This window comes from Candoia aspera, chromosome 1 (genome assembly GCF_035149785.1).
Source record: "Candoia aspera isolate rCanAsp1 chromosome 1, rCanAsp1.hap2, whole genome shotgun sequence".
NCBI lineage: Eukaryota > Metazoa > Chordata > Lepidosauria > Squamata > Boidae > Candoia > Candoia aspera.
This window is the reverse complement of record NC_086153.1, coordinates 59,657,114-59,679,134: the sequence shown is the minus strand read 5'-3', so window position 1 is coordinate 59,679,134 and position 22,021 is coordinate 59,657,114. Positions and strand designations below refer to the sequence as shown.

The following is a 22,021-nucleotide window of genomic DNA, read 5'->3' as shown; positions in this document are numbered from 1 at the left end:
AAAAAGAGGCAAAGATACTTACATACATACATACATACATACATACATACAAATAAAGATACCTAACAAAATACTGTTGTAACATTGGGGGAGGAAGTCCTGTTGCTTGGTTAAAGAGGTGCAGATGGATCCAAATCCAAACTCCAGGATCTCTTGGTCGAAGTGGGATGGGCATATGTCTTAATATCCATAACCATTGTTAATCAAGGTAGGCAGTAGTGAGTTAGATGAACGAAGTTGTTAAAGTTATAAGGCAGCTTCCTCTTTGTTCCACAATTTTCTCAATTTCCTGCCCTAAATATGGTAAGATTTTTATGCTTCTATATAAATCTCTGTTCTATTTTCTCAAGGACCATACACAAAGAGATCGCCTTAAAATCTTGTGGGGTAAATAAAACTCTGGGGGATGGATGAGATTGAGTGAGGTTCAATCCAGTTCTCCCTTAGTCTGCAGTCAAACTGTGTCAAACTTGAATTGTGAGCACAATTTCCAGATTCACAACAGAGTCCTAAGCAAAAAGTCCCTCTGGCAAAAAGTTTTTCTCAAAACCTTCATTTTGATGCGAAAAAAATGTAACAAGAGCAGCAACTGTAATCTCATAATAAGAAAAGTTAACCAAAATCTAATGAATTATTATTCTAATTTGATGGTGGGGGGTAGAGAATCAGTATTCTGTTCTAAGTGAGTGAAGGCTATGCAGAGGTTAGAACTTGCATGGTAAGCTTACTAAACTTTGCTGGGAAGCAACAGCCTTGAAAGGAAGCAGATAGCAAACTCCATTTGAAATTGTCCTTGACTGACCTCCTGAGGTCATTCAGAACATTTGCAAGTTTTTTAGAAAGATTCAGACATCCTAAATCATATTAGGATAGGGCCTTTTATATTGTTAAAATTGGAAAGAAAAGTAAAACTATATTGCATGGTAGCAAGCTTTCTGGTGTTCCAGAAGTTACCCCTTAAGTGTTATCCTTATCCCTTCCAAATGATTTATTTTGCGATTGATTGTTAGCAGAGGATAAATTAGGATTTGCCATTACCTTATAATCATAGGTATAATGTAATGGTCTAAGGTTGTTGGTAGCTTTTCTGGTGATATCCTGATCATTCTTGGCTTGAGTCTTCCCAGACCTTTTTCATTGCCATCATGCATCATGCTAAGCTGAAATGTGATTTGCTTAATTTTGGCTTAGCATCTCATGTAAATCTATCCAGTATGGATTGCAGATCACAGTTTATGATTTAGTTGCAAGTACAGGCAACCCATAACTTGCAGGAGACTGAACATTTGTGGTGGCAAGATGGCTGATCTTCAGTGATGCAATTTTTTTGGTTACAAATACAAACTTCAGGTGGAAATGGATGCACTAAATTTCTGTGGTGCAGAACACACCCATTACTGTCCTTAAGACTACCTGGAAGCCTCCTTAAAGGAACAAAACGGTTTAATCCTGCTGTTGAGAAATTCACTGCATCACAGGACGTGCCTCTGCAGCTTCTGAGGCAAAAGAAAGAAGTTTCCAATCATACAAAATGAATCCACTTCTGGTTTGGTGTGATGCGTGAACCTAGCCGATTGTGGTTTGCAATAACTCTAGTTAAACCACATTGACTTGGTTTGGATATGGCAATGATGTTTAAAATGGGTTCAGTCACCATTTTTCGGTGTTTCTTCCAACCTCTAAGTGGTGACTTAGAAAAAGTGTTGCCTCTCTTGTTACCTACCAGTTAGCTGTTCCAATCTTTCTCTTTCCTTAGGAGCTAGATTATCAGAAGAGACGTATGCGGGAACCAGGTGATAGGTTTGTCCCAGTCATGAGCGACTTTATCACAGTAGCCAGTTTTAGTTTTTCTGAGCTGGAAGACCTTCTGAATGATGCAAGGGATAAGGTAAGAAATACTTCTAAAATGACTTTTAAAAAATCAGTATTTCATGGTTCAGTAACTCATAACACAGGGTAATGCCTATAGAAGGACTCTGGTGTTTTCCTTTTAAAGGGATGGTACATAGTACATACATCAGTTTTTCACTAGGCCGTGGAATTACTTAAGCTGGACTTTCAGTTTCACAAACATCTCTTTTCAAGACATTAAACACAAGTCTTTTCCTATTCTCCTTGTCCATTTCTAATGACAGTCACTGAGAATGTGGATTGTCTGGTGATGCTTTGGATTCAGCCCTGAACTGAACTGTGTGACCTCCAAATTGGGACAAATCAAAGTAGAAGCTCTTCAGAGTGATGGTCTGAAGAATATCTTGTGAACACTGCTATATACGCCTAGAGCACAACCAAAGAGAAATAAAATACAGCTATAATGTATAGGCCATCATATTTGAAGTGGAATTGCCCTTTTAAGTGGTTTCATGCTATATAAAGAACAGAATTGATAAGTAACAGGCAGCTTCACTGAAAGTTGACTTAAAATGTAAACTTTGCTGTGGTTGCTAAAGTACAGTATTATTTCTCACCAGGAAAATCCATAGCATTTCTAGAAATGTGGATTGTGACCTCCAAAGGGGTTCATAAGAGAGTGAATGGAGGGTCACCAGGCAGTGCCTTCCTTGCAAGAGGTTGACTGCAAAGTAATGTGACAATTCCAGAGCCCTGCACGAAGCCTGAGTCTACTTTTTTTTTAACACTTTGCCTCATGATAAGGGGGTGGGGGGGGAAATGCCTTAGTATAGTGAGGATGAAATTGCAAGACTAGAGGGAGGGATTTAAAGGACTCAAGTATCAGGTGGTAAGGGAAATACAGTGGGATGTGACTGTTATCTCAGTGCAACTGAAAAGGGAGAAATAATGCCAGGAACATCTTACAGCCTGCCGGTGTTTTATAAGCTCCAGCATTTTAAGAGCAGTTTAAGAGAAACTAATATAAGGCATGAAAGCATCCTTTTCTTTTTTTTTCTCCTGACTTTGTTGAATGAGTGTGGCTGTCTGAAATAAAAACTAAGATTTCAGGAATTATGCAAAAATGAGCAAACTCTTACCTTCCAGTTTTTTTAAAAAAATGGTTTTAAATTTTATTGGACTTTTTTTTGGGGGGGGTGTGCTTATTTCCAATGAAACATTTTTATTTTATAAAACTACGGTTCTGTCATTGTTTTACTTGACATATGGATTAATATGTAATGGTTAAAAATAAGTTATACATTTATTTCTTGCCCAACCTTAACCCCAATTAAATCTAGTTTTATTTATTCTTGGGGGAGTTACAGTAATGCAGAGTTTCAGACTCCTGCTGTGCAATATTGATCTAAAATGTTGATTTCATCAAACACACACGTGAATGAAATGTTACCATTTGTAACAAACAAACAAAACACTTCTGGTGATGAAGTTCAGTTATACGCTAAGTTTTTAAAAAGGGTTCTGCTGTCATACTTCAACCTAAATACATACTCCATTTACACTTTCCTTGTCTAAGTCTTCTCCACTCCTCAGGGAGTGGTGGTGCTGGTCCGACTAGCCAATATGTAACCAGAATATCCAAATAAGCCTGTTTTAGGCTGCATCTGATGAGTAAATAAAGGATTAAAAGTAAAGGATATGTGATATATAAATTATTGGTGTGATCTGTATTGTTCTCATTCCAAGGAAAGCAGGAACAAATGCCAACTTCCTAGCATATTACCCCAATCAAAACAGGACCCTTCCTTCTGAACTCTTGCATATCATGTCCCCAAAGGCAGCTTTTAATGTAACCGAGAGAATAGACTATTATTTGCTCCTGACTAGAAGTTGGCACAATGCCCTTAAGTCCCTAGGGTGAGGAGGAAACCTAGAAAGAAAAGTTACAAAGGCATGAAAATGCTTGAAGAACAAATCATAATGTAAATAAGGTGTAAGAATGGCAAATCTTTCCTTCTTTGCTAATGTCATAACCGCTGTTAAACAAAGTAAGTGTACCGTTCCTTTTTTCTTGTTTATGTTAGCAGCTTTAAAAAAAAGATGGGAACCCTATTAGTATTATTCAGTTATTTCATTTTGTGATGTTTAGTATGATGTTGGTCGCTTTATATATTAGAGCAGAGGGGAAGAGTATTGTTTGTAACGTGTGAAATGTCCTGTTCTTGGCAAGTGATACAGGAAACAATTTCAGTCCCAGTCTGAAGACCCCTAATTGTCTCACAGTGTAGCATGATTCCTTCAGACTGCACCATCACAGATCAAACAGGTACAAATAAGAAGTATTGGCCATCTATTCTCTGTCCTGTTATTCTTGGTATGTGTCATTTGATGTGTGGCTCTTATCTAGATTTAGCTTATTACGGATTGATACGTTGATTTACATCATTTACACTCTGTTTTTTAGTCTGAGAAGTATCCAGTGTAGCTTAAAGAAAAGTAAAAACACAATAATTCCTACCCTCAAGCTTACAATTCAGAAGTCTTTCTTCATAAGTTACAGTGTTAGTATAATAGCCTGGCAACCCTAATTTTGCCCCAGTTCCTGTGGGGGCTAGCCTTTTCTCACCTCAGATCAGAATTTAGGCCACCTCATCCTTTCTTACTGCCGGAAACTCCTTCCAAGCCATTGTAATCCTACCACAGTTCAGCGGTGGCTGAAATTGGAAGCATTTCCCGCTCCTTTAAGGGAAGTACTGCGGGTTAATAGGACCAGCCAGCTTTAATTGTTGTTCTTAGATTCCTGTGCCTAGATGCAATTCTTGGTAGAGATACCTTTATCTTGGGAGGGAGGAGATAGACATAGTCTGGGCTATTCATCAACCAAGGATTCCCCTCAAAAAGACCTACCACCCATGTGAGCAATACATTTTGTCAGCCACAAAGCACGTAAGAGAAGAATGAGAATCAGGACAAGATATGCAGACAGGATTTGTATTTATGTAGCAAGGGTTGGGTTATGCTAAGTCTAAGAAGACACATCTCAGATGGAAAAGAGAACAAAGAAGAAACAGACAAATAAGACAAATGATTCTGAAAACAAAATAAAGGAGGGCAACAAGTCTGTTAATGCCAGTAGCATACACAGATGTCAGTTCTTCACTGTCTACTGCTTCTTTGCTTCTGTTCTCATAAGGTGGTTTGTTCCATTAAAGTGATAGGTTTCAAGCTTGGTTTACATACCCCTGAACCATGACTGTATCCTCCCACCATGAGATGAACGTTCCAGACTCTGGGCAATTTCAAGTAAACCAGTGGTCCACCCAGTTGTGCTCTCAGATGCTGCTGCTACTGTACATGGCCCCCAGTTTGAATTACCAATGCAGCATGATTAGCCAGCTGCTAAATCCAGTCCTGTTATGTTGTATTCTGGGACAGGACAGAATCTTTCTCCCTCTCTGTTGTTTCAGAAAGTTATGTCATAGCTGTCTCTTCTCCAGTGGGTCTGTTTTTGACACAGTTTGCCTCTCAGTGTAACAATCACAAGGTCAGTACAAACAGGAAAGAGACTCTTCATTTGAAAATGAGGAAATAGAAATGTTATAAAAATGAAATACGCATTGTATTTCATCTGGCTGTACTCAGAATTGTCTTTTATCTTAAAAAAACAAGCCTGTTATTTCAAGCTGTCAAAAGTCTGCCTTGGAGCTCTGGGCTAATACAGTATTAACTTGAACCCTAGTGTTATGTAGGACGTTGCTTCCCAGACCCTTCACTTTTTATCTGGTTTCTCTTCATTAACAGGACCTTTCTTCTTGCTTTTTAAACTTCTGTTTCTTTCTGGACTGGGTAGCCTGCAGCAGTGAAATATATAACTGACAAGCCAAAAGGAATAGTGAAGGACAGAAGCCAAAATGTACAGTCTCTGGAAAAGGCCTGGCTTTCGTGGGAATGTTACCTGTTGACTGAATTGAGTTTCCAAGGTAACTGGGAAGAAAGAGATCATCCTTAAGCTAGAAATCTCCCTAGCCAGATTTCAACTGCCTTGGGATCCACTATTGAGCCATGACCTGCAGTTTTGTATCTGTTTCTTTTTAGCATATCACAGATGGAGATACAGACTGTTTTTTACTCCTAACTACACCTGGAGAACTTGGTCTCTGTACTTCATTTTCCTATGATGCAGGAACCATCACTCTGTTTTGAACTTTATATAGACCTTTAATATTGTCCATAGAAGAGGGGAGAAATACATTTCTTTGACACACTAAGGATTGTGCCTCATAGTACAGTAGTTTTATGGATGTTAAGACCCATTTCTCATAACAAATCATAAAATACCATGTAAAGGTTTTCTATTTATTGGTGTTGATTCAACATAAAGTCTTTCCCCTTGCTATCAGTCTTTCCAACACATTGTGCAGTTTGTTTTCTGGAGTTGTATAGATTAAGAAAGTAGAGAGTTATTTTAATCCAAAATAGAATTCAATCATACTAGGGAAGGAAAATCAAGTTCCTGTTTCTGCTAAGCTGATTAAAAAGTATCTGCACAGCAAAGCCATTCATTCCTGGAAGTGGTTGAGTACAGATTTGCCAGCATAATGCTCTCAATAAGAGATGTTTAATACTAATTACTATAACATGTCCAATCATCTCTTACTCCCTAATGCTTTTTAGTAGCATGCACACATTTACTGTTCTTGAAGGAGCTTATTTTGAGCTTCTTTGGAAGAGTGCACAGCTTTTACTCCTCCTGAAACACTGAGCTGCCTTTGGACCCAGGAACTGGAATTTTCTATCTCTAACAGAATCTAGGCTAGTTCTTAGGACTAGTTTATTTTTAACTTTTTCTTTTTCCTCTCCATTTTCAGAATATTAGGTGGATGTTATACCAATCCAGATGTATTTCTCTGGGCCCTGATCTCTTCCAGTCCCAGTGGAGTCTCTGTTTGTGAATGCGTGAGCATTATCTCTGCCACTGAAACATTTGCAACTAGCCAATAAAGATGGAAGTCAAACTATATACTGTAGAACACTCACAACAGATGTGATTTTATCAGTGGAAACGGCACTTAACACAAAGCTTGGTCATTGGGCTAATAAAGAAGCATTACGAGTGGAATTACATCTCTTTCTGTATGTGGATCTGGCAAAATAAATGCCAAGGCCTAAATGGTAGGGTAGTATATTTTTGAAAATTTGGTTTAAAACTGGGATGGAAAAATTGCCTTGTTCTTGGGGCACATTGAAATCTCTCAGTTATCTGCAGACCAACTACAGATTAGCTCCCCCTACTCAGGACTAAAACTAAACAAGGTAGCCAACTTTTGCACATAAGCCCCAGCCCTTCATAGTCTTACACATTGGCTCTTTTCCCCCACACCTTCTGTGGGTTGAGCATGAAGGTCTGAGAAGGGATTCTGGGCATGTTCAGCTGTACACATTTGGAAACTCTGTGCAGCTGTTAATCCTGCTTGTCCATGTGCCCCCAGCTCCCTTTCCAAGTAGTACTACTTAGTGACAAATCCCTTCTCTTCAACTGAAAGCTAAGGTACATAGCCAAAGCAGTGTGATTAGAACATGGGGTAGAACTGTAAGATCTCAGATCATCAGGCAGCTTTGGTGTGATTGTGTTATTATGCAACCAATTTACATTTCTTTAATGTGCAAATTTCAGTCCACCTTTGGCATAACATCGTTACTGTGATATGGTCAATGAGCACTGACTCCTGATCTGAGCATACAGTATGTCAAAACAGTTTTGACAAAAGAACCCAATCAGTGCACAACTGCTAGATGAAACTGTTGCCTTCCTCTTGGATTTTCCAGTGCATGCTCCAAGGCAGCTGAATTCATGCATTCTGGGAAGTATTCTGCTTGCAATAGCCATTAAATTGAGAGAACCAAAAGGACTGAAATAATCCTCTACAACATAGATAGATAGATAGATAGATAGATAGATAGATAGATAGATAGATAGATAGATAGATAGATACCTAAAGTAAGAAGAAATATGGGAAGGAATGGACTTAAAAAAATAACCAAATTCTTGCAATTAATATATTTTTCAACTCAATAAAGTTTCTTTAAATTTTGTCATCATTTTTCTTTACCACTTCAAGTAACAGTTCTGCACTCTGGCACATTTTCCATAATTGCGTTTTCTTTCTGGTTTGAGAAGACCTCTTCCCCCATTTTTTAAAAAACTTCCTTTCCTAATGGCATTTCTGTAGCTGCTTAATTTCATTGGCAGGAGTAGCAGCAATTGAGTGCTGCTGTTCCTCTTTCTACCTCAGTTGAAACAACTTTACAAAATGAACAACTGTCTAAACTATTTGCTTTGGCAAAAAGAGGAATTCACTGGAAAGTTTGGTGGTAGGAGGGTTGCTGGCACTGAACTCTACAGGCCTATTATGTCATAAGATGAAGGAGTGATAGCTTGGAGAAAAAAAATATTTATTTTAACAAAAATACATTTATATCTCTTGGGTTACAAAGTAAAGGGGCATGTCATCCACATTACCCAGCTATACAATTTAGGGTCAGGGTTTGATGGCCATCTTAGTAATTCCCAAAGTGTTTTTACTGTGTACTGGGGAAAATGAAATCGCTGTAGAGAAAGAATCAGACAACAAGATATGGAACAGCAAGGAGAGGAACCAAGGGCCATGCATGCAGAAAGACTCTATTATTGTATCCAGACCTGAACAACAGAGAAACTCTTTTTGGATTGGTAGGGTTAACAGAAGTGAATTGACAAAAAAGGGGGACCAGAATTTAGCAGGCCTTCTGAGCTACAGAATTGCACTGCAGTAGGAAGAACAGGGTCACTAACCCCAGCGTTGGCAGAACCTGCCAGTGGGTGATTTTGTCATAGAAGCCATTGAAGATCTAATAGAATTTGTGAGATGGGGCTTTCTTTCTCAGCTTACATTGGAAGATCACTGAACACCTCATTTCTATAGCCTCAGTGCCAGGCAGAGGTCAACATTCAAACTGTTAAAGATCTAAAGGTATATATTATCCATGAGTAATCACCCATTTAGTAGCATTTCTTCAAAAATAGTGCTGCTAAATTACTCACTGAGTAAACTGTGCCTTAATTGAGGTTTCATTTTTAAATATTGCTTGAATAACCACTGATTTATAATGGTAATAAATCTAATTTTTCTTTAGAAATTATAAAAACTGAAGCCTGTTGTTTCCCATCCAAACTCTAACAGCCTTCATTCTTTCATAGGTTTACTATTCCTATCAAACAGACAAAACAATATGGCTGTTTGTTAATGACTGTTGGTGTGAGGCATAAGATTATATTTTGGTTTTGAGATTTAGATCTGGGCTGTGGCTGAATTACAAAAATTCCATAATGGCTTTGTAGGTTTGTATCTGGAAGGGAAAGCGTTCGGAGAAAATTCAGATACAACCTGTGTTGGCCACCACCTCCACTGTTTCCTCATTGAGATTAAAATGTTTCATTTTAAAAGCAATCCCAAAGTGGGATGATACCTAAGCTGCTAAATTCCTCACCAATTTCCATTGATGATGTTGATGTGGTTGTATCTTTGTGGGTTCTATGCATGTCAGAAAGAGAAAAGAGTTGTGCTCACTGGTCTGCATCATGCTGCCCTGTCACTCCTTCCCTGTAAGATCAGCCAAGACAGCTAGGAGCTCAGCAAAAATAAATGGTATCTGAATGGACAGTCCTGGGTTGTCAGTTTTCCATCAAGCCAGAATTTATGATCCTTTGCGTATATGGAGCAATTGACTAGGAATTAATTTTGAGGCTTTTGTTGCCAGAGAGTTTCTGGTTTGTCTAGCTGCTCACCCACTAGAAGAACAAACAGGAATAATTGGAAAGTATGCATAACAAACCAGGATTCTCTGGCATTCTGTTTCATCATTTTGTGTGAATATGGCAGAAAACAGAAATTAACAAAACTGCTAAATCCTCATGATTAATTGCTTCAAGATTTCTTATAGCAGATTAAACCCATTCCTTGTGGTGCCTCCACTTTTTGTCTAATGCATTAAAAAGTGGTATTACTACCAGTTCTGAATTATTTATGTGTCCTGCTAAGTAAGGCCCCGAGCTGCTCCACAGCAGTCTAGGTGTATGCAGATTTGTCCATTTGATAATGCTTAACATCTCAGCTTTGTGAAGTATGAACTTTTTTTTCTGGAAGCTTTTCTTAAGGTATGCATTTTCCTATGCAGTTTTCCCTAATCTAGGAAAAATGCACATTAAAAATGCAAGCTTTTGTATATGGTTTTACCCAATGTAAATGGGTAGAATACTTCTAGGGAATATTTTTAAGTTGCTAGTGTATCACAAAATTTAGAAAAGTGCAGAGTTTGATGAACAGGTACATTCCAATCTTTGGTCAGTTCCAAGACTGAGGATATAATAAATCCACATAACAATTTGGATGGAACAAATTTCTCATTTATCCTTGTTGATTACGAAGGATTTCAGGTGCTTGGTTTTTAAATTTTGAAAGAGTCTGCAAGAGAGAAACAAAATACAAAATTTATAGTCTGTATGCTATTGAACACTTCCGCTAGCAGACGATACTATTTTTTCTTAATACACATTTATTCTTTTCCTTCCAGTTCTAATTGCCAGAATTTTTTCTTCCTTTCTTCAACAGTATGCCAAAGCACTGAAGCATTTTGGAGAGAGTGAGGGAAGGATGCAGCCAGATGAATTTTTTGGCATCTTTGACACCTTCCTGCAATCATTTACAGAAGCTAAGCAAGATCTGGAGAATATGAGGAAGAAGAAAGAAGAGGAGGAGCGCAGGGCACGCATGGAAGTTATGGTGAGGACTCAAAAGTTGGAATAAAAAATAGGGTTTGTTTTTCCAGAAAAATGACTTCCAGAATGTCTTGGGAAGTTAAGGGCAGTGTGAACAAAAGGATGTATTATCTCTCAGTGTATGTGTGCATATGCCAGTTCACAAGCTGGCTTTCATCATGGCTTCTCTTGGCTTCTTCTATGTGTTACCTTCTTTAAGTACTGCACATTTCTCCAGCCTAACTTTTGTCCGGAGTGCTCTGGGTCCATGCATCTTTTAGACATTTCATTTAGGGAATGTTTGCCCACCTAAGGTTATCCTGCAGATAGTAGGGAAAATACAAGTTTCTCTTTCTTAAGAACTTAGAAGTCGGCAGAGAAAAGGTTCTCAGGAAGGATTCAGCATTTTGTAATGGGAAATATGGAAAATGCTTCCATAATTATTACTTTGTTATAATAGTATCATTATGATTAAAATTATTCTTTGCCAAAAGATACTGAATTCTATTTCTGTGGTTCATAACTTCCTATTTGATTTCTCCTTCAACTACATCTTTAAACTTGTATGTACTGCACATTATTTCTGGCATCAGAATGTCTAATATATTGTTACTAGAGAGTTGCACTTCTGATTACTGATTGTTCTAGCATTCGGTTTGTGTTCAGGATCCATTCCTTTATCTCCCCAGCATGTGCATGAGATAAGTTAGAAAAAAATGCTCCAGATGAGTCTGAAAGGAGATACAAATCTAGATACCTGTGGACTTAGTTTGGCAGCCTAATCACTTCACCTCACAGGATCTTTTAAGTAGTTTCCAGAATAATTCACAAATTGTTTATATTCAATCCAGAGTTGTCTTGCTGGCTTTAATGAAACAGTTGTTGATACAGATGTGGTTTGCAGGCTAAGTCATTTTTACCAAAGGTCTTTTTCCAGTTCCACTTTTTGCATACTTTCATTCCAGGCCCATCATTTAAAGATGCCCCACGTTCTGAATGTAATGTTATGAATCCAGTGTTACTTAGATTTATTTACAAAACCCACAGGGTGGCTAACAAACAGAAAAAGCAGCTAAAAGTTAAGTTTAGGACTGTAAACCCCAGGGAGCAAAGTCTGTCTTATTCCTGTTCTTTGTAAGTCACTCTGGGAGCTTCTTCAGTGGAAGAACAGGTTAAAAATGTTTTACATAAATAAATAGCACGATTCTTAGAACAGCAGGGGAAAGGGAAAAAAAAAAACTCCATAAAATCCAAACAAAGGACACAAAGAACATAAGACAGCTATCATCTTTAGATATATCTGGCTAGCTACTGTTAGAAACGGGATGCTGGACTAGGTAGCTTTTTAGGTGATCCCCGAGAAGTTATATTTAGTTTCTTGTATTGTTGAAGTTTTGAATTATCCCAATGAGTAGCTGAATCTAGGATGAGGCCCCAACAAACAGCTACTTAAGAATGTCTTTTAAAATTATTATTAATTAGCTTTGTTCATTGCCTTTATTAGTGCATTTCCCAGCTGGCCACAATATTAAATCTACAGTATATCTATTAAATCTGTATGTATTTCTTTACAGCTTAAAGAACAGAGAGAGAAAGAGCGGCGTCAGAAGAAAGCAAAGGCTGGCAGTGTCTCTGAGGAAGGAGGAGGAGAGTTTGATGATCTTGTGTCAGCACTGAGATCAGGTGAAGTTTTTGACAAAGACTTATCGAAGCTCAAACGTAACCGTAAGCGTTCAGGGAACCAAAATCTGGAGACAAGCCGGGAACGAGCAGTAACGAAGCTCAATTATTAAATATGGATGATGTGCAGATTGTAGAAAATGGCAAAACCGTGATAACTGCTGCAACCAAGAGTCAAACAAGGTGGTGAGACTGTCTGAAATCTCTCTTCAGGAAGCGTAACTAGTGCCAATGGCTTTTTTCCCAGGATGAACCTATTTCCTCTCTTGCTCACTTCCATACTGACATAAACTGGAATGGTGGTAAAAGTGCCTCTCTAGTGCCCAAAGGATTTGTCTCCAAAACCTTCCTTTTGATTGATGGAATTGCTTCTTGCTTCCACTACAACTTCACGTGGGCCCTTTTGATGGAACAGAAATCTTGGGGGCTTTTTGCACCAGTTACTTGGGGTGGGTGGGGGGATCATGTGCCAAAGTGTACACATTTAAAAAAAAAATCTCCAACTTGCTGAGAAAATGCAAGACAGTCTCAGGATGGTTCTGAATTCTCCTGCCATTCTTGGTTTGACTTGCCTTCAGGAGTGAATTAGTGAGTGGTATTAGAGAGTTGCAGTTCTGTTCTTCCACTGGATTTCCAAAAGGCCGTTGACTGTGAGATACAGAACATTGGTCTGAAGGTATTTAGTGGTCTATGCCAAGCAAGTGACGTTGCGTCAGAGGAAGTAGCTAGAGCTGCTCTGTGTCTGAGATGCATAAAATGTTTGGGAAACTCACTTTTTTCCACTAATCACTTGAACGTTTGGAAGTGTGCTGAGTCTTTATACCAAGTTGTGAGAAAATAGGAGGAACCATACTCTAACAGTGATCATCATTAACCTGAACCTGATCAGTTATCATTGCTAAGCAATGCGGTAGGAAAGGGTTTGGGGCATAGCAGTATATCCATTTGTAAAACTGCATTATTTTGATAGCACAGTAACATGGATTATTTGAACTAATAAGATACAGGAACTAAAAAAATACACAAATGGTTTGTCTGATAGTTGAAAAGGAGAATCCTGTCATTTATTGGAAGCCATGACTCAACTGGGATGGAAGTTTTTCATTCTAATAGACTGGCCTTCTTGGAAACTACAACCGTTCCAACAACAACATCTTTACAATGTTACGTTATTGTAAAAATAGCACAATGCATCAGTAGATGACTGGAACATTCAAGGATTTGAATGAAGGAATTGATAAAGAAAGAATTAAAATATATGGCAGACCCAAAGATTGATTACTCAGTGCATTTGAAAACAACTCTTGCAATGGCAATAAACAAATAAACAAGTAGTTTATCATGTAATAATAAATTGTCGGACATGCACAGCCAAAACAGAAACATGCATATAGAGAGAGCCAAATAATACTTTCCTGTTTCATTGTTTTTACATGGTTGTACATTAATAGAACTATGCAGTATAGGAAGTTTTTTTTTAACCTTATGAATTGAGCAGTTATTCATCAGTTCTCAACTGGACCTCAGGAAAAGAGATGGCGTAAGCTTGAGTGTGAGAAACATGGAGGCAAAGTTTAAGATGACTTCTGAAAAAGCTTTTATGTGAGTGCAAAGTCCATAGAATTCCAGGGATTATAAAAAATGCTCCAATTATCACATTGATTACTTGCTTTTATTGATATGAAAAAGCTGTGTAGATTCAAGTTTATTTCTCTAAAGTAGAAAATTCCTCTCTCTCAAGCACTGTCTAACCAGACTTCTATAAGCAATATTGCATGATTCCCTGATAAATATCGGGCTGAATGTTGGAAACCCTAAACAAAAGTGCTCAAATCTTTGAAAATAATTACCTTATTTTTGTGTGCCCTGGTTCTGAATTTCCCTGTTCATGACATTCCAGAATACCGCATTTTTGCATTACATGCATAGGGAAGATAATTTGCCTCTACATAAAATCTCTGTTGTAGGGCTTCTTTTTTTGGAAATATTGTTTAGAGCAGTGTTTCTTGAAGTGTGGTCCTCTCAGGGGTCTGCAAAATCAAAATTATTTGCCAGGCTATGTTGAAAAATAATACAATATTAAAATCCCATCAAACAATTGTGAAAAGTGGTAGCAGCAGCAATGCAAATTTGTAATATGGTAGATTTGGATAAACATAACCCATACAAACAGAAGCTCTTTTGGGGTCCTCCATAATTTTTAAAAGTGGGAAGGGGTCCTGAGAGAAAAAAGTTTAAGAAACACTGATTTAGAAGATGATCCTTCATCGCACGACAAACTGACCCAATTCCCCTCCCCTCCTCTCCTTCCCTGACTGATTTGGTCCTAAATCTTACTGAAGATTTACGGGGTTGTATTTTTGGGATTCTCCAGGATGACCAGCTAGAAATGTTAAAGAAAAATGTGAATGCTACATCAAGCTTCTGGCTGCTCCCTTTGGTATAGATGTAGCATTACGCCATGTACTGTATGTTGCACTGTGCCATCCAAGGGAGACTGAAGCAGTACATGCCATAGGAAGAGGCAAGCCCATTTTCCTTGCTGTAACCCCCAAATCTCAAGATTACGCATTCTTCAAAACAGTAAACATTGAGTTATATCACTCAGTACTCCCAAATACCTTATAGAGATTACATACCACATACAAGATGTACTCCTGTTCAAAATCTTCATCTGTGACTATACTTCATTCTTTCCCATAAAGTATAATCTGATCCATGCTTATGTAAGTGTGCTAATAATGTAGCCATGGTCTCCATTGTTACTTCAGTAAGGAACCAGGATAAAGAGAAGATAGGCTTGACTACAGGTTTGGGTAAGCATGACCTTCTCAGGTGGCCATTCCTGACACAGGCATCCCCCAATTTAGATGGTGGGCAAGTAATCCTGATGTCTGGAAGACACTTAAGAAAAATACTGTGCCCTGTAATACCTTGGGTAATATTAGAAATCTCCTTCCTTTCAGCTAGGGTGCCTATCAGGACTAGTGGACCCTGCAGGAGACTGAGGAGAGTGCCAATTGGAGGCACTTGGAGCAGGAACAGGGAGATTCTGTGTTCAGATAAACAAATGGGCTTTTTTTTCTGAAATAAGGCCATCAAGAAAGTTCCTGCAATAGTTGGAAAGAGTCAGAAATTTGATTTTTGTCCCCAACCTCTGCTATGTAATGCCTGATTTTTTTTTAATTACTAGTATTTCTATCATTGGTTCCACAAGATAAAAGTCCTGGAGTATCTTTTCACCTATCCTGTAAAATCTGCAGCCGTCTGGATCAGAGATTTGTAAGGCTCAGTGATTTCAATTCTGTACCTTGCAGAAAGAAAATCCTTTTCATTGCAGTATCTTGCAGTCCAGGCCAGTTTAGTATAGGTTCTGTGGTGCATATCTAAAAATAATATAAAATAGAATTACACTTACGATAACAATCATTTCATTTGTAACAAGGGCTCACCATATTTTGAGTCATTCCTTTACTTGGGAAATGTCAACTCCCATGAACAGTTGATGGAATTTAGCAGCAACTTCCCACGACCTCTAACATCTATTTCAGATTGTCAGAGATTTAAAAAAAGAAAAGAAAAAAAAGCTGGAGCTGAATTCCATGATCCAAAATAGGAGTTAGAAAAGAAAAAGAGAAGGATTCTATTTCAAACCAGGTTTTCTCAGAGGTGAGACCTATTGATAACATTGGAGTTTATTTACCCCCACACCCTGCCCCAATGCACAGCCTCTCTTCCTCTTGTGAAGATAAGTGGTGTGGACCATTGGCCCTTGTCTCCTAGATGCCCGGGGATTTTCTTCAGCTGAGTGAAGCTATTGCTGACATTTGTGAATCACAGAAAGATGCCATCTCGTGGGTGCTTGAGGCCTAGAAGAATAGCATGGATGGATTGAAAATAAATAAATAAAATAAAATTGCAACAGCAGACCTGCATCCACTTAAATCCATTTTTTTACTGTACATTGTTGGAGGTTCTTCAGCCAGGCTCTGTTGTGTTTTTCCTTCTTTGTTGATATTTGGCAGTTCATTAAAGGGTACCCCCAGTAGAGAAACTCTGCACTGCAAGGTCAGCAACCGGGGCCTATAGGAGTCCACTCGAATTGCACAGATGTACTGCATGCATATGCTTGAACTGTGTGCATGTGCCACATGCAACTTGAAGCGGAGAAGTCTGTTTCTTCATCCAGTTTTCTCCCCCTCCCCCAGGAGTCAGAAGGCGGACCGGACCTTGGCTTCTGTGTTAATGTAGACAACAGCTGTAACATGTTATGCTCAGTTTATTCTCTCTCAAGAAGGAACCTGAGAACGTTCACTCTGAAAAAATACCCACACAGGGCTGAGGGGGAACAGTTCCTACATCAAAACATCCAGAGCAAGTTCAAATGTGATGGCTCCCGTGGTGTCCTAAGCAAAAGAGGAGATGCCAAGTGCCTTTTTTGCTTTCCCACATCTTGCTAAAGTTCTCACAGCAGCTCATTTGACTGTCAGATAGGACAGCAGTCGCTTTCTGCCTAAGAAGCCAAGCTGTAGAGGCCAAACAAAGTTGGGCTAACCTTTTAAATGTTATATTGCCTGACTTAATTGGGGTGGCCCAAGAACAAGATTAAGCCTTTTGTGGAGATCCTGTTTGATATGAATCAGACAATTTTCACACAATGATACATTTATATTCCCAGAGCCTAGATCCCTTTCTCAGGCTTTTTGGTGTTAGGTTTGTCCTTTCTCCTCCACATTCTCTCGACTATTTATGCAATCTGGCTGTTTCTAAGGGGGCTACATCTACTGCAGTCCAAGGGTTAAATGTTTAAAAAATTAAATGAGAAAGGGAGTTAGGGTTGTTCAAAGTGCAAATCATATAGGATGCCTGCAGTGTAGGAAAATAATTACTGGAAGATGCACTTCTAGCAGAAATGGGTGCTTTTGAATGCATTGCTGAATAGCAGTGATAGAAGTAAGTTACCAATTCTGGCTAGTAAGCCCACTCTGCTTGTCAGATCTGACCCCAATTCATCTATTGTGATCCAATGCAGCGTTTTCTTTTTTTTTTAAAGAGCAACGTACCAGCCATGCAAAGCATTCCAAGTTCTTTAAGGAATAATAAAGGCAGTTTAAGTCTCCCTCACCCTAAATAGCTGTAGCAGTGTGACTTAAAGAGGTACTTCTCATTACTAAGATATTTCCATGTCCTTTGGAAATATGGTCACTAGTGCTGCATCTGAGACAGAGTAAAAGGGTGGAAGGATGTCATCCTGGGGGATCTCAAAGCCAGACAGCTGTTTTCTGTAGCTCTGCTTTTGCTTTCCAGGGTGAAACCCAAATTGCAGCTGGGAATTTTATATCCTGTGAGGTTTGAAGAGAAAGGAGAGCGTTTGTACAGTTCTGTTATGTACATGATGTATGCAGTCTTGTTTAATTTTTTTTTAAGTTTTAATTAAAATACAGTTTTAGGAATGTTTTTAAGGGAAACCTGTAAACCTATTTATTTTGCCATGTTTTAGTTTGCTTTTGTGTGTGTCTGTACACCACGTTGCAGCCATGACTATTGAGACTGCACCAGGGCATTATGAGCAAACTGAGTGATGTCTTGGTACTCCGTGGACAGAGCAGACAAGGGCTGGGCATGTTCCCTTTTATACTTATACCACAAGTGGGCCATGCATCTCCAGAAAGGCAAGTTTCTTTGCTCGGAATGGCTTATATTCTGTTTCCGTAGTGTATGACGCCCACAAATGGATTGCCAATCAGATCCAAAGTGTGAGGCAATGTTAGTCCCGCATAAAGGACACTTGCAACAGACCAGTGTCTTGGTGATGTTTAAGCCTCAAAGCCAAACTGGGAAGGAATTAGCAAAGTGGCAGCCCCTTTCCCTACCTTTTTAAAAAAAACTTTTGAAGAAACATCTTCAAAATATGCAATTTCTTTCCCTCTCCTCTTGTCCCTGTTCCAGGCAAGGATGTAAGATTAGATCAAGCACTTGAGATGGATTCTTATCCAAGTGAGTGATTTTGGCTTACTTAATAGTTCATGTTTGAAAGTGGCTACAGAGGGTACCATTCTTCTCTCCTCTGTGAGCACAGGAATAAGTGGAAGAATCCCACCCTTTTAGAAGTGAACTGATCTGCCTTAAATATCTGTCTTTGGAGTGTCCCCATCCACAACCAGTAAAGGGCTCCTTATTCTTTGTGTGGATATCAAGTCACACTCCTCTAATGCTGTGGTGTCTCCTCATTTGTTGGTCAACTTAATTCTATACCTGAATTAAATGTACAAACCTTGTAGAATCCTTTTTATCTGCACCTTTTGTAAGAATATAATGTAATACTAAAAAAGAAAAAAAAAGATGTTGCCCCTGTTTATTTCAATGAGTTATTTTGTTAGTGGAGCCAAATATATTTAAGCAATAAACTCTAATAATATTCACTAAACTTATTTGTTATTTGTTTTTCATTTCACAACAACGTTATTGCATATAGGGTAGATTGACACTTTCAGTTAATGCAACAGTCCCCAAAATGCATTGGGAGGGTGGGGAAGAGATAAGCTTGAAGAAAAAGTATGCTCAATCAGGACTGTGTTTCGAAAGAACCACCCTCAGATAAGGGAATTAATATGCTGAAGAACAGCCTTCTCCAACCTTGTGGAGTAAGATTAGGGCAAGTTGCCAGTAAGAATTTTGGGAAGACGGAGTGGCTGTGGATTAAGGGTTCTTCCGTATCCGGGACTTTGTCATCTGTAGTTCTGGATGGGGTTGCACTGCCCCAGACAGACTCAGTGCGTAATCTGGGGGTTCTCCTGGACTCACGACTCCTGCTCGAAGAGCAGGTAACAGCCGTGGCCAGAAGGGCCTTTGCACAGCTTCATGTTGTGCACCAGTTACGCCATTTCCTGGATCGGGAAGCCCTTCGGACAGTCACTCATGCCCTTGTTATCTCCCATATAGACTACTGCAATGTGCTCTACATGGGGCTACTCTTGAAGAGTATCCAGAAGCTTCAGCTGGTCCAGAATGCGGCTGTGCGGGCTATTTTCGGCACCCCTAGAAGGGCGCACATAACACCTTTGCTACGTGAGCTGCATTGGATACCAGTTTGCTTCCAGGCCCAATTCAAGGTGTTGGTTATCACCTTTAAATCCCTACATGGCATGGGACCGGGTTACCTGAGGGACCACCTCTTCCCTGTATCATCAGCCCGCCCCACCTGATCATGCAGAGGGGGCATGCTACGGACCCCGTTGATAAGAGGAGTTGGCAGCATTCTAAACTGATCTTGTCTTTACTTACTCAATTTCTTACTAAGGCTTAGATGCTGCTTCAGTCATATACAACTCTAAGCAGCTTGCACTCTCAATTACAGTAACAGAGATCAAAACCAAAAACTGTAACAAAATAAATCCACTTATTTAATACCACACCAGAAGCAATAATCTAAACGAAGAAAATACAAACCTGCTTTAGATATGTGTGCTCATAACCACCCCAAATGTCTTGTCAAACAGGCCTGACTTAATGGGGACAATCTGAGTTGAGGGGAAATGCTGTCCAGTAAAGGGGGCAGTTACAAAGAAAGCTCTAGGTGTGGGGTTCCCTAGGTGTGGGGGCACAGAGGAAGCCCTCCCTTCGAGATCTTATTGGATAGGCAGATGCCCTTGGGAGTAAGTGGTCTTAGCAATACTCTGGTCCTGAGAGAGGTAGGGCTTTAAAGATGACAAACAGCGTGTTGGATTTTATCAAGAAGCTAACTGGTTACCAGTGGAGCTCTCAAAGTAGTGGTGTTACATGTGTGAAGCATGCCTATAAATACTCAAGCCAGTGCATTCTGGACCAGCTGTAGCTTCTAAGTGGAATTCAAGGGCAGCCCCATGTAGAGTGTATGGCAACAGTCTGACTGAGAGGTGATTAGAGCATGTGTGACTGTGAGAAGTGCTTCCCAAGCCAGAATTAGATGCAACTGGCACACAAGATGGAATTGTCACTCTCTTGTGAGATGGGTGGTTATACAAATATGAATGAATGAATGAATGAATGAATGGTGCATTGGCCCTCCTGAACACAGCTGTCATCTGCTCCTCAGTCAGCAGCTGGGACCTAGGATGACTCTTAGATTATGCACTCTTCTGTACAGGGGAGTATGACCCCATCCAGAGCAAAAAAAACCCCAAACACAATTATCTTCCAAACTCAGAGTCATTCCACCTTGCTGGAATTGAACATATGGGATATTTTTTCCTGGATTTTTAAATATTTATTTTCTATCTCACCTTTATTATTTTTATCAATAACTCAAGGCAGCGAACATAGCTAATACTCCTTCCTCCTCCTCTTTTCCCCACAACCACCACCCTGTGAGGTGAGTTGGGCTGAGAGAGGGAGACTGGCCCAAGGTCACCCAGCCGGCTTTCATGCCTCAGGCAGGACTAGAACTCTCTGTCTCCTGGTTTCTAGCCCATTACCTTAACCACTAGATCTTCACAGCTAATTCATCCCATTTTTAGCTCAATCTTTCTACTACTGGCTTCACCCACCACACCAGACTAGAACCATTGTATGCTTTGCCCTGGCTCTGGCATTTTCTGCTAATAAGAGTAACTGAGCTTTGCATGAATTCTCTGTGAACCCCAAAGCATGGAGGCTCTGGCAGCATTTTGCGTTTTCCACTGACCACAAGTGGAATTAAATTTGGACAATATGGAGTGTCTCTTGAATTGCCAGCCACAATAGGAGACATGAGACTTTGTGGGTAGCAAGAGTTATCACCTCTACTCAACTGTTTATTACTTAGATTCTGTGAAGGATGCCCTACAATTTTCCTTCCAGCACTGATTTCCGCCAGCAGTCAATGCCACACACAGATATAATATTTCTCTTCAGTACCATGACTTGGCTGCAGAAGCAGAGATTATTAAAGCTTAACTCTTGAGGGGAAGGCATTTGTTTTTCTAAAGCAAATGACACCAACCCAGAGTTCTGTAAAGGGGGATGAAATAGCTATTGTAGTAGCAGAAGCAGAACCCTTGTTTCCCCAAGTTTTAAAAAGATAACCACTATACAAAAGACACAAGGAAGCAGTAGGCCTCCTTCTAGCTTTGAATCAATAGTAGCAGAGAGAAATGCCTGTATCTTCTTTAAAAAACCTTCTAGAAGCTGTCCTAGTGTTCCATCAACAATACTAACATCAGTTTAAAAGTTTCCATCTCATGGTTTTTTAGGAAACCTTGGAATTTTAACACCCCGATCCATGTCATCTTGTGGACACGGTATGGTGGTGGTGGTTCTCTTTCTGTTGTTCCTCCTCCTCTGATATATTAGCACCAGCAGTAGAACAGGGAAAAATAGATTCCCAAGTAATTTACATGCATATAGAACAAAGCCAAATGAAAGTATTTATAGATTTTGTAATATTACAATTTTGATTTCACTGAAAAGATTTTTTAGGCCATTCCTCTTGCTGTAATTAGTTAAATACAGATTTATCAATGCCTTTCCCATTCCCTAAAATACACTAACACACTTCCTGTTTCCTAAAATAAGCGTCCAAAAGGATAGACATTTTTAAATATCTTATACAAATAGAACTGCACTTTGCTGTTTCTTCTTCTCTGGCTCTTGGGGTCTTCTTTTATTCCAAAAGCAGTTACTTTTTTACTTGTAAAACAAACTTCCTCTGACATTATCTCCTCTAACCTCAAATATTTT

At 39.3% G+C, this 22,021-nt stretch overlaps 1 protein-coding gene across 4 annotated transcripts in view; it reads left to right on the top strand.

Moving 5' to 3' along the window:
• The window catches only part of DAAM2 (dishevelled associated activator of morphogenesis 2), a 183,557-nt gene extending 169,057 nt beyond the window's left edge, over positions 1-14,500 (top strand). For all 4 annotated transcript variants that reach the window (XM_063304775.1, XM_063304783.1, XM_063304761.1 and 1 more), the window contains 3 exons: positions 1,757-1,888; positions 10,500-10,670; positions 12,220-14,500. In XM_063304775.1, the coding sequence (XP_063160845.1) occupies positions 1,757-1,888; positions 10,500-10,670; positions 12,220-12,438 (522 nt within the window). In that variant the 3' untranslated portion in view covers positions 12,439-14,500. The remainder of the gene's footprint in view (positions 1-1,756; positions 1,889-10,499; positions 10,671-12,219) is intronic.
• Positions 14,501-22,021: the final 7,521 nt, after the last annotated feature.